We start from the raw sequence: 12,897 nt of genomic DNA on the forward strand, positions 1-12,897 counted from the left end.
ATTATACAGCCAGCCATCTCCTCCTGTATGGACCTCAAGGGCTTTGACCAGGCTGAACTAAGAAGCAACAACCCATCTTCAAAATGGGGTTTTTCCACAAGCTCGCCAGCTTGTCCTGTTCCAGTCCCAGTTGCTGTTGCTGAACTGTAGAACTGATCTCTCTCTCTCTCTCACTCTCTCTCTCTCTCTCTGAGAAAAGCCTGTTTGACTCTCTCTGCTTGCATGGCCTTCCAAGAACAGCAAACTGCATTCAGACAGACTGTGGGACCAGACCTAATCTTCAAGTCCCGTTCATCGTTACCTTCCAAAACAATAATCCATTACTCCACAGCAGGTCCAATTAACACCTACTTGTGAAGTCCTTGTAGGCACTCTTCAAAGTTTTTGCAAAGGCACTCGGAGCCTGAACTGTCTGGCTTGAGCAGAGCTCTGGTATTTTAAATGAGATCTGTTTTTAAGTATTTGTATCAGCGTGTGACCTAACAAAAAAAACCCCACAATCTATCTCATTTAAAACCTATTCATATACAATATAAAATATAACATAATCTGTCACAACATTTCCTTGCACAAGAAGATCACCCAGTTCAAGGCAGGCCAAAGTTCACCTTCTTCCAGAAACACTTAAATGTTTATTTCAGTTTGTGTCCCTGGGGGGAAAAAAAACCCTGCAAAGCATTCGCAGAGCTGCTCAGGACTACTACATCCTTTTCCAGATCTTCTAGGCAAACATGGACTCTAGAAATGTCTCATTCACACACGAGCCATCTCATAGTAGGATTGAAACTATTTATGCATGAAAGGCCACCAGTCAGGAAAAACAAGGGAAATACATTAGAAATATGTGGTAGTGTGCCTCCACCCAGAGCAATGTTAGGAGTAACCTTTCTGCTTACTCCCCTTTTTTTAACTACAAAAATGATCTCACATCAGTAGTCAACATACAGCCATCATAGCCTTCCTCAGATTCATAGATTAATGGAATATTTCACATTCATATCCGTCATATGCCGTACCTGAAGTGGTTCCACCAATTCCAAGGTATGTTTAAGGTAAATTAAGTTTGTGATCTTGGATTCAGCTGCCTGTATCTGTTGAATAAACATGAAGTTCTGTAACAACTTTCACTTAGGCACAATTCTTTATTAAATTAAAAGAAAACTAATGATGGCGTTGTGGCCAAGTTTGCAGATGATATAAAGATGGAGGGGAGGGGAGTGTTGAGGAAGCAATGAGCAAAGAAGTGACAGATGGAATACAGCGAAGGGAAGTATATGTCATGAGTTTGGTAGAAGGAGACTATTTTCTAAATGGGGAGAAAGTTCAGAATGAGGAGGTTCAAAGGGATATTCGGGAGGCTGAGGGGGTGAGAGACCAAGTTACAGGAGGCAGGAAGAAGGTATCTGGTGGCAATCAGGAGAGGGAAAGGGAACCGACAAGCAGTGCAGGGCACCCTGTGGATATACTGCTGAGGAGGATGACCTATCTGGGCAAGGTAGCAGCCAGATCAATAGCACCATGGTTGACTCTGAGCCTCAGAAAGGAAGGGTGGTCAGGTAGTGCGTTAGTCATAGGGGATCGAAAGTCAGGACAGGAGATTCCAAGGCCACAAAAGAGACTCCAGGATAGTGTGTTGCCTCCCAAGTGCTCGGGTCCAGATGTCTTAGTCACGACAAAAGAAAGGAGATTCCTGGGGGGGTGGGGGTGTGGCAAGATGGCGTAGAGTCTAGACGTTCAATCTCGACCTCTCTGGCCAGATTTTTAAATACCCATTTTTTAACTCTTTGTTTTCAAGTTTAAACTTTTAAAATTTTAGTTCAAAGTATTAATGAATTATTATGGCCCCTAATGGTAAAAAGACTAAATCTCAAGTTCAAAAGAAGATACATTTTCAAAGTGCTGAAGATCTGGGGCCTAGACAACTTGAAACAGCCCCAGGCTCAATTTCTTCATTGCCTAAATCCCAAAGATCACCTGTGGGAGCTGAAACAAAACAACCTATTACTCACCAAATGAAGGATGGCGCTGGAATTACCCGTTCTCCAGAAGAAGGTTTAAAGAGAAAACAACAAGATGCGGGGGAAGACCAGCGGCGACCCCCTGAGGAAATCGGGGTGCCGTCGCTGGGAGTCCAGACCTGCAGTAAAACTTTTAAAATGCCTTCTGTTGAATTGCAGCAGGAGCTGCAGTTACCTTGTTCTACCACCATGTCAGAGAGAGCAGAGCTAAGATTTACTGATTCACAGTGTATGCAATTGAATGCAGTTATTCAACCTTTGTTGGCATCTCTAATTAATGAAATGGTTCAAATGAATGCTGGTATAAGTTCAGAATTAAATATGGTTAAGGCACGTGTGGATGCATCTGATGAAGTTTTTAAAAAATTTCAGTCTGCTTTTTTGGACTGTAAACAAGTGACTTCTAACACAGAAAAAGTGTTGAAGGTGGAAAAATCAGTCATAGAATTAGGAGATCGTGAGAAGGAGCTAGAAAGAAAAATAGATTATTTGGAAAATCAAAGCAGAAGGAATAATGTGCAAATTGTTGGTTTGCCAGAAGATCCTCTTCGTTCTTTTAAAGACGGGATTCCGCAAACATTAGGGCAATAATTTTTCCCTGGGGGATTGGCACTGGAAAGAGCCAATAGAGCTTTAAGAAGAACACCCTTAGCTGGTCAACCCCCAAGACCGGTAATAGTTCGATGTCTGAGTTATTTGGATAGAGAAGCAATACTTCAACTTGCAGTACAAAATGCGAGACAACGACAAACCCCATTATTGATTCAGAATAGCAGTCGTTTTTTATCCTGATCTGAGTCAAGAGGTCATTCAACATCGATGTCGATTCAAGCCAGTTAAATAAGTTTTGTGGCGTAAAGGTTATGTTTACTTTTTGTTACCCTGCAGTGTTGAAGGTGTTTTATGGAGACAATCAATTTCGGTTTTTTGAAACTGATTGTGAAGCAATGATTTTTGCTGATTCATTGCCAGATATAAGAGGACAAAGACGTAGTTCACCATTATCTCCTAAAGAAAAGTTTGGTAGCTCTGAAAACGGAAGAAATGGCAGAAATGGGAAAAAAGGGAATGGAAAGAGTCCACCTCCTTCCGAAATGGGATCTTCGAGATTGGAATCTTCTGGATGAAAAGAAGAATTTTCTTACTCTATTTTTTCTCTTGCTATTATGATATTTTGATGTATTTGACTGGCTGGGGAGGGAGGGAGAGATGTGCACTAAGTTCTTTACTAGTTATCAGCCACTGGTGGGTGACCCACACCCAATCTTTGTTTAGGGGATTACTACCTTTTGGTAGTTTTTTGGGGGGGGGATTTTTTTTTCAATTATTATTTTTTAATTTTTTTTAGTTTTTAATTTGTGATTTTTTTAATTGGAGGGCCTATATACGTTGATTTGAGTTTTTATATATAGATATTATTGGTATTTAGTAATAATAGTAGATATGTCAAAGTTAAGGTTTTGCTTCTTTTAATGTTCGAGGATTAATTAGTCCAATTAAACGTAAGTGAGTCTTGGCGTATATTAAGAAAATGAAACTTGATCTTGCCTTTTTACAAGAAACACATTTGAATGTGAAGGAAAATGTGAAATTAAAAAGGGATTGGGTTGGGCATGTAGATTCTTCTTCATTTAATTCTAGAGCTAAAGGTGTAGCAATTTTGATACATAAAAAATTATCTTTTGAATTACAATCAATGGAGGAAAAGGCAGGATGTATTCTTAAATTGAATTATAAGATTTTTAGTGAATTTTGGACTTAACATTTATGCTCCAAATGCAGATGATGAAATATTTATTTCAGATGCATTTTTATGTTTGGGTCAAGCTAATGATAATATTTTAGTTGGTGGTGATTTTAATTGTGTTTTGGAACCTTTATTAGATAAATCTCCAAAGAAAGTTAAAAAATCCAAGATGGCAATCCAGGTCCAAGCATTGATGAAAGATCTTAATTTAGTAGATGTTTGGAGACGTCTTAATCCAACAGAGAAAGATTTTTACTTTTATTCATCTAGACATGAATTGTTTTCAAGGATTGACTTCTTTTTGGTATCGGCACATTTACAAGGGAAAATACGACAAGTGGAATATAAAAGTAGGGCGATTTCAGATCATTCTCTGTTATATTTTACATATGAAACTTCTGAGAAAATTCAAATAGCTTATCGTTGTAGATTTAATACAATGTTGTTAAAAATATGGAATTTAATGATTTTTTTGAAAAAACAAATTAATTTTTTTGAAAGAAAATTCTAAATCTGTTCAAAGTAAGTTTGTATTATGGGATGCTATGAAAGCCTATTTGAGAGGTCAAATAATTAGTTATACTTCTAAAATAAAAAAGAGTCGATTAAATCAGAGTCTTGAATTAGAGAAACAGATCGATGAGTTAGAAAAGGAATTTCAGAAAGATGCTACGGAAGATCAGAAAATAGAATTATCTAGGCTGAAATTGAAATATAATACTTTGCAATCTTATCAATTTGAATGTGTGATTAATAGGACTAAACAATGGTATTACGAATGGAGAGAGAAAGCACATAAGGTATTGGTGTGGCAATTAAAGAAAGAACAGATATCGAAGACTATTAATGCTGTCAGACAGAATTCTCTTATTACTTATAAACCTCGTGAGATTAATGATGAATTTTATTCATTTTATAAAAAGTTATGTACATCTGAAGGAAAAAAGGAAACTGGATCGATTGATTATTTTTAATCACAGTTGAATTTACCGATATTAGAGGATGGAGATATACAGGAGTTAGAAGAACCATTTACTGATTTGGAAATTAAAATGGCTATGCTGGAAATGCTGAATGGTAAATCACCTGGTGATGATGGATTTTCAGTTGAATTTTATAAAATTTTTTATGATGATTTATCTATAGTGTTTGGGGATGTATTATGTCAAGTTGGAGAACATTATGAATTGCCTGAGTCTTGTTCTAGTGCTTTAATTACAGTAATTCCTATAAAAAGATAGAGATCCTTTGAAGGTATCTTCATATACACCTATCTCGTTGTTAAATGTAGATTATAAAATAATAGCTAAAATATTAGCGAATACATTGGCTAAATTTTTACCAAAGTTGATTCATATTGATCAAATAGGTTTTATAAAGAATAGAAATGCTTCAGATAATATTTTGTGAGTGATTAGTTTAATTAATAGATTTCAACAATCTTTAGATCATCTGATGGTGATATCCTTAGATACAGAAAAGCATTTGATAGAGTTGAATGGAATTTTTTGTTTAAAGTTTTGGAGAAATTTAAGTTTGGTCCTTCTTTTATTGATAGTAAACCGGTAGCTAGAGTATTGACGAATGGTTTGATTTTGGAATCTTTTAAGTTAACTCGATCAACTCGTCAAGGTTGTCCTTTATCACCAGCTTTGTTTGTGTTAGTGATTGAACCTTTAGCACAGTTGATAAGACAAAATGCACAGATACAAGGTATGAAAGTTTTAGATGAGGAGTATAAAATTAATTTATTTGCTGATGATGTATTGGTGTATTTAACAAACCCAGCTCAGTCACTTTTGCATTTGAAGGAATGTTTAAAACAATATGGATGTCTTTCTGGATATAAAGTTAATTGGGAAAAAAGTGAAATTTTACCGGTAAGTGAAGGAGATTATTCAGTTTATAAGAATATTATTAATTTGAAGTGGACTGATCAAATTAAATATCTGGGTATAATTTTGAATGTTAATTATCAATCTTTATATAAATTAAATTATGCTCCGTTAATGAAAAAAATTAAAACTGATTTGATTAAATGGAAAGATTTGCCTATTAATTTAATGGGAAGGATAAATACAATTAAGGTGAATATCTTTCCGCATACACAATATTTGTTTCAATCTATTCCATATTTACTTGATAATTTTTTTTCGAGATTTAAATAAAATGGTTAGGGAGTTTTTATGGAGAGGTAAATTTTTGAGAGTAGCTTTGAATAAATTAACTTGGAAATATGGGTTAGGGGGATTACGTTTACCACATTTTCAAAATTATTATGAGGCAGCCCAACTTAAATTTATTAGTTCATTGATGGATTTGATACGGCCTCCTAGTTGGGCTAAAATTGAGATGGGAAGTATTTCTGAATTTGAAATACATCAATTTTTGTTTAGGTGGAATATAAATTTGTTACAACAATATAATGTGCCTATACTAAAACATTTAATGAAGTTATGGATAAAGAAAAATAAAATGATAGGTTCTAGGGGTAAATTATTGGCTTTGACTCCGTTGTATAATAATCAACTTATTTCTTTTTCAATACATAATCAAAGTTTATTGCATTGGAGATTTAAAGGTGTGAAAAATTTGGGAGATTGTTTTAAAGAGGGTAAGTTTTTATCTTTTAATCAGATGAGGAAAGATTTTGGTATTGATAAGAATTCTTTATTTCTTTATTATCAAATTCAATCTTTGGTAAAATGTATGTTTGGTAGAGAGATGATTTTACCTAAAATGACTAAATTTGAAACTTCTTATGAAGGTACCAGAGAAGGGTTATATTTAATTTATGTATCAAATATTGCAGGATGGTATGGATAAAAAAGGTTGGGATATATCTAAAATTAAATGGGAAGTGGATATTGGTTTTATTTTTTCTGAAGAAGACTGGTTAGATATCTGTTATGACAGTGTAACTAGATTGATAAATGCACGATATGTAATGATTAATTATAATTTTTTACATCAATTATATTTGACACCTGAAAAATTTTAAAAATATGGTTTTAATGAATCAGATTTGTGTTTTAGATGTGGTGATATGATTGGAACTTTTTTATGCTGTTTGGTCATGTATACATATACAATCTTTTTGGAAGAAAATTCAATAATTTTTAGAATATCTGTATAAGATTAAAATAGTTTTAGATCTGTAAGGTAAAACATCATGAGATGGGAATGTGTAGGGAGTTACCCTGTACAGGGCAGTAACAAGAAGGGGAGGTGTCCTTGTACTCCTGTTAGGTAAAACATCATGAGATGGGAATGTACAGGGCTGTAACAAGATGTGAATGCATCCTTGTACTTACAAGATAAGAGAGACATTGATGGATTGAGAGGCAGGAAGCTAGCAGGGAAAGGATAGCAACAGTTTTAGTCATTGGACAAGTAATGATATGATGATGTTCTAAGCACATATCCAAGGGTATAAAAAATCACCATTTTGCTGATAACGGCAGAATGCATTCTCCGACTAACATGTTTAGTCGCAAGTGTTACAATCCGGTAATAAAGAACAAAGAACCCTGATTTCGACTCAGCCTGGTGTTTGTCTCACTCATTCATGAACAAAGCAGACCTAACAGATCCAACAGTATTTTTATTGGGTAGTTTGCAACCTCTGAAAGGCTTGGGATTAAATAAGTTTCAGCTTACTTTTGTATATTTAGCTTTATCCGTAGTGAAAAAATGTATTGCTAATATGTGGAAAGATACAAATATGATTGATATTAATAGATGGCATAATGAGATCAAATATTGTTTAATAATGGAAAAAATACGTATGTTTCGCATGATAATTATAATTTTTTTATTAATAAGTGGCTGTTATATTCAGAATATTTACATTTCAATTTAAATTGATTAGATCTGTATTGGGCCCATTGGATCTGTATTGGGCCCATTGGATCTGTATTGGGCCCATTGTTGTTCGTTATATACATTAATGATCTAGATGATGGGGTGGTGAATTGGATTAGTAAATATGCAGACGATACTAAGATAGGTGGAATAGTGGATAATGAAGAAGGTTTTCAAGGATTGCAGAGGGATTTGGGCTGCTTAGAAAAGTGGGCTGAAAAATGGCAGATGGAATTTCATGCTGATAAGTGTGAGGTGCTTCATTTTGGTAAGAAAAATCAGAATAGGACATACGTGGTAAATGGGAGAGTGTTGAGGAATACAGAAGAGCAGAAAGATTTAGGAGTAACGGTACATCATTCCCTGAAGGTAGAAACTCACGTGAATAGGGTGGTGAAGAAGGCTTTTAGTATGCTGGCCTTTATCAATCATTGCATGGAATATAGGAGTTGGGAGGTGATGTTGAGATTGTATAAGACGTTGGTGCGGCCTAATTTGGAGTTCTGTGTGCAGTTCTGGTTGCCTAATTATAGGAAGGATATAAACAGAGTGGAGAGAGTGCAGAGAAGGTTTACCAGAATGTTACCTGGGTTTAAGCATCTAGAGTATAGGGAGAGATTGGACAGATTGGGTCTTTATTCTTTGGAGCGTAGAAGGTTGAGAGGGGATTTGATACAAGTATTTAAGATTATGAAAGGGATAGACAGAGTGGATGTGGATAGACTATTTCCGATAAGAGGAGGAAAGATTAAAACAAGAGGACATGACTTAAGAATTAAGGGGCAGAGGTTTAGAGGTAACATGAGGGGGAACTTCTTTACTCAGAGAGTGGTAGCCGTGTGGAATGATCTTCCGGGAGAAATAGTGGCGGCGGAGTCAATTGTATTATTTAAGAAAAGGTTGGACAGGTATATGGATGAGAAGAAGATGGAGGGTTATGGGCATTGTGCAGGGAGGTGGGACTAGAGAGGGGTGTTTGGTTCGGTGCGGACTAGAAGGGCCTAATGGCCTGTTTCCGTGCTGTAATTGTTATGTTATGTTAAATGTATATTTAACTTTTTTAAAATATCCTTTCATGCTGCTCCATTGCAGGCAAAATCTTCGCTCGGATTTTCCTTAATAGATTAATACCTAGTCTCGCCGAAAATGTCCTCCCAGAATCACAGTGTGGCTTTCGTGCAAAGAGAGGAACTACTGACATGGTCTTTGCCCTCAGACAGCTCCAAGAAAAGTGCAGAGAACAAAACAAAGGACTCTACATCACCTTTGTTGACCTCACCAAAGCCTTCGACACCGTGAGCAGGAAAGGGCTTTGGCAAATACTAGAGCGCCTCGGATGCCCCCCCAAGTTCCTCAATATGGTTATCCAACTGCACGAAAACCAACAAGGTCGGGTCAGATACAGCAATGAGCTCTCCGAACCCTTCTCCATTGACAACGGCGTGAAGTAAGGCTGCGTCCTCACACCAACCCTCTTTACTATCTTCTTCAGCATGATGCTGAAACAAGCCATGAAAGACCTCAACAATGAAGATGGTGTTTACATCCGGTACCGCATGGATGGCAGTCTCTTCAATCTGAGGCGCCTGCAAGCTCACACCAAGACACAAGAGCAACTTGTCCGTGAACTACTCTTTGCAGACGATGCTGCTTTAGTTGCCCATTCAGAGCCAGCTCTCCAGCGCATGACGTCCTGTTTTGCGGAAACTGCCAAAATGTTTGGCCTGGATATCAGCCTGAAGAAAACTGAGGTCCTCCATCAGCCAGCTCCCCACCATGACAACCACCCCTCCCACATCTCCATCGGGCACACAGAACTCAAAATGGTCAACCAGTTTACCTACCTCGGCTACACCATTTCATCTGATGCAAGGATCGACAACGAGATAGACTACAGACTCGCCAAGGCAAATAGCGCCTTTGGAAGACTACACAAAAGAGAGGTACAAGGACTGCTTAAGGAAATCTCTTGGTGCCTGCCACATTGACCCCTGCCAGTGGGCTGATATCGCCTCCAACCATGCATCTTGGTGCCTCAGAGTTGAGCAGGCAGCAACCTCCCTTGAAGAAGACCGCAGAGCCCACCTCACTGACAGAACACAAAGGAGGAAAAACCCAACCCCAACCAACCAATTTTCCCTTGCAACCTCTGCAACCGTGCCTGCCTGTCCCGCATCGGACTTGTCAGTCACCAACGAGCCTGCAGCAGACGTGGACATTACCCCTCCATAAATCTTCGTCCGTGAAGCCAAGCCAAAGAAGAAAGAAATATCCTTTCTTTTTTCTTTTTTTATGGCTCTCCTCAGGAGAGTTGGCTGAAGGGTGGGGGGGGGGGGGGGGGGTGGGTTCTTTCTTTTTCTTTTTAATTTTTTTTACATATATATAAAAAAATGTTCATGTTCATGTTTAATTGCTGTATATGTCATATATCATTTGTTTTTTGAACGAATAAATAAAGTTTAAAAAAAAGAAAGGAGATTCCGAGGCCACAAAAGAGACTCCAGGATAGTGTGTTGCCTCCCACGTGCTCGGGTCCAGATGTCTTAGTCACGACAAAAGAAAGGAGATTCCGAGGCCACAAAAGGGACTCCAGGATAATGTGTTGCCTCCCACGCGCTTGGGTCCAGATGTCTCATAATATTCATAAGTGGGAAAGTGAGTAGCCAGTGATTGTGGTGCATACTGGTATCAATGAATGGGGTAGAGACCCTGTAAAGTAAGTTAAGGGAGTTAAGAAAGAGAGTGAAAAGGATAAACTCAGGCTTTCTCCCTGTGTCACGAGCTAGGGAAGGTCAGAACAGTAAGTTAGTGCAGACAAATGAATGGCTCAAGAGATGTTGCGGGGGCAGAGTTACAAGTTCATGGATCATTCCAACCTTTTCTGGAGAAGAGGTAACCTGTACAAGTGGCACAGGTTGTACCTGAACTTGAGGGGAACCAATCTCCAGGCAGGGAGGTTTACAATGGTGCTGGGGGTTTAAACTAGATTGGCAAGAGAGCAGGAACCAAAGTAAAGAAGGAGAGTAAGAGGCAGATGGTGCACAAGTAGTAGCACCTGGTAGGGAGTTTGTGTGGAAGGACAGGCAGATAGGGCAAAAGGACAGCCATTGGGATGAGTTGCGAGGCAACAAGGACACAGAGTCAAAAAAATTTACAAATACAGGGCATCACAAATTACAACAGCAAATTGAAAGGCATGTCAGAAGATCAATCTATGGTAGTTATGAGGGAATTGTGAAAACTGGATTTCAAGAGAGAATTTGTAGAATGCCAACGAAATGGCTTTTTAATGCAGCTTGCCGATAAACCCACTCGGGGATCAGCTGCTCTGTATTGGGTGCACTGTTATGCATCAGAGATGATTAGAGAGCTTAGAATAAAGGAACCATGAGGGGAAGTGATCGCAATACGACTGAGTTTAATTTGAGATTTAGCAAGGAGAAACTAAAGTCAGATGTGAAGTGTCGGCATTTCAGCTGAGTAAAGGGAATTACAGTGTTGAGAAATGAACTAGCCAAAATAGACTGGGGTAGGGGGGTAGGGGGGTGGGCGGGTGGGGCTAGTGGGGAAGACAGCTGAGCAGAAATGGATGGAATTTCTGCAAAAAATGAGCAAGGTACAGGATAAATACATACCAAAATAAAGGAAATATTTGAATGGAAAAATGACACACAAAGTTTCTTCAAGTACATTGAGTAAAAAAGAGGTGAGAGTAGATATAGGATTGCGAGAAAATGATGCTAGAGAAATAATAATAGGAGACAAGGAGATGGCTGAGGAACTGAATGAGTATTTTGCATCACTCTTCACTGAGGAAGACACTAGCAGTGTGCCCAATGTCAAAGGATATCAGGGAAGGGAAGTGAGTCCAGTTACTATTTCAGGGAGAAGGTGCTCAGAAGGATGAATGGCCTAGAGTGGATAAGTCTCCCAGACCAGAAGGATTGCACCCTCGGGTTCTGAAAGAAGTAGCGGTAGAGACTGTGGAAGCATTAAAGATCAGTAGATTTTGGTATGGTCCCGAAGGTCCGAAAATCGCAAATGTCACCCCACTATTCAAGAAGGAAAGGAGGGTGTATAAAATAAGTTATGATGTCACTGGTTGGGAGGATGTGAAGTCAATTATCAAGGATGAGGTTACGTAGTACTTGAAGGCACATGACAAGATAGGTCAAAGTCAGTATGATTTCCCTAAGGGAAAATCTTGCTTGACAAACCTATCGGAATTCTTTGAATGTGACTAGCAGATTAGATAAAGAGATGCAGTGGATGGTGTGTATTTGGATTTTTAGAAGGCCTTTGACAAGGTGCCGCACATGAGGCTACTTAACAAGATAAGAGCCCATGGTGGAACAAGGAAACATACTAGTGTGGGCAGAGCATCGAATGATTGGCAGGAAGCAGAGTTGGAATACAGGGATCATATTCTGATTGGCTGCCAGTTGCTAGTAGTGTTCCACAGAGGTCAGTGTTGGGGCAACTTTTTATGTGGTATATTAATGATTTGGATGATGGAATGAATAGGACTATGGCCAAGATTGCACATGATATGAAGGTAGATGGAGGAGTAGCCAATGTTGAGGAAACAGGGAGATTGGAGAAGGTCTGAGACAGATAAGGACAATGAGCAGAGAAGTGGCAAATGAAGTACAATGTTGGAAAGTGTTCGGTCATGCATTTTGTTAGAAAAAATAAACATAGAGCTTAGAATGCTACAGCACTGTATAGGCCCTTTGGACCTTGATGTTCTGCCAACCCATATACTATATTCCTTAAAGAAAAAGTACGAAACCTTCCCTACCCTGTAACCCTCTATTTTTCTTTCTTCCATGTGCCCGATTAAGAGTCTCTTAAATGCCCCCAATGTTTCAGCATCCACTACCACCCCTGGCAAGGTATTCCAGGCACCCACAACTCTCTGTGTAAAAAATCTTACCCCTGATGTCTTCCCTAAAATTCCCCCCTTCACTTTGTATATATGTCCTCTGGTGTTTGCTATTCCTGTCCTGGGAAACAGGCGCTGGCTGTCCACCCTATCTATGACTCTCATAATTTTGTAGACCTCTATTATTTCTCCTCTCATCCTTCTATCCACCAAAGTGAAAAGTCCCAACTCTGCCAAACTTGCCTCATAAGACTTGTTTTCCAATCCATGCAACATCCTGATAAATCTCCTCTGCACTGTCTCCATGGCCTCCACATCCTTCCTGTAAAGAGGTGACCAGAACAGAACACAATACTCAAAGTGTGGTCTCACCAGAGATTTGT

At 38.5% G+C, this 12,897-nt stretch overlaps 1 protein-coding gene across 1 annotated transcript in view; it reads right to left on the reverse strand.

Moving 5' to 3' along the window:
• The window catches only part of msh4 (mutS homolog 4), a 230,093-nt gene that overhangs the window by 113,301 nt on the left and 103,895 nt on the right, over positions 1-12,897 (reverse strand). The window contains exon 10 of the mRNA XM_069942394.1: positions 1,017-1,091. Within this exon, the coding sequence (XP_069798495.1) occupies positions 1,017-1,091 (75 nt within the window). The remainder of the gene's footprint in view (positions 1-1,016; positions 1,092-12,897) is intronic.

This window comes from Narcine bancroftii, chromosome 5 (genome assembly GCF_036971445.1).
Source record: "Narcine bancroftii isolate sNarBan1 chromosome 5, sNarBan1.hap1, whole genome shotgun sequence".
Classification (NCBI taxonomy): domain Eukaryota; kingdom Metazoa; phylum Chordata; class Chondrichthyes; order Torpediniformes; family Narcinidae; genus Narcine; species Narcine bancroftii.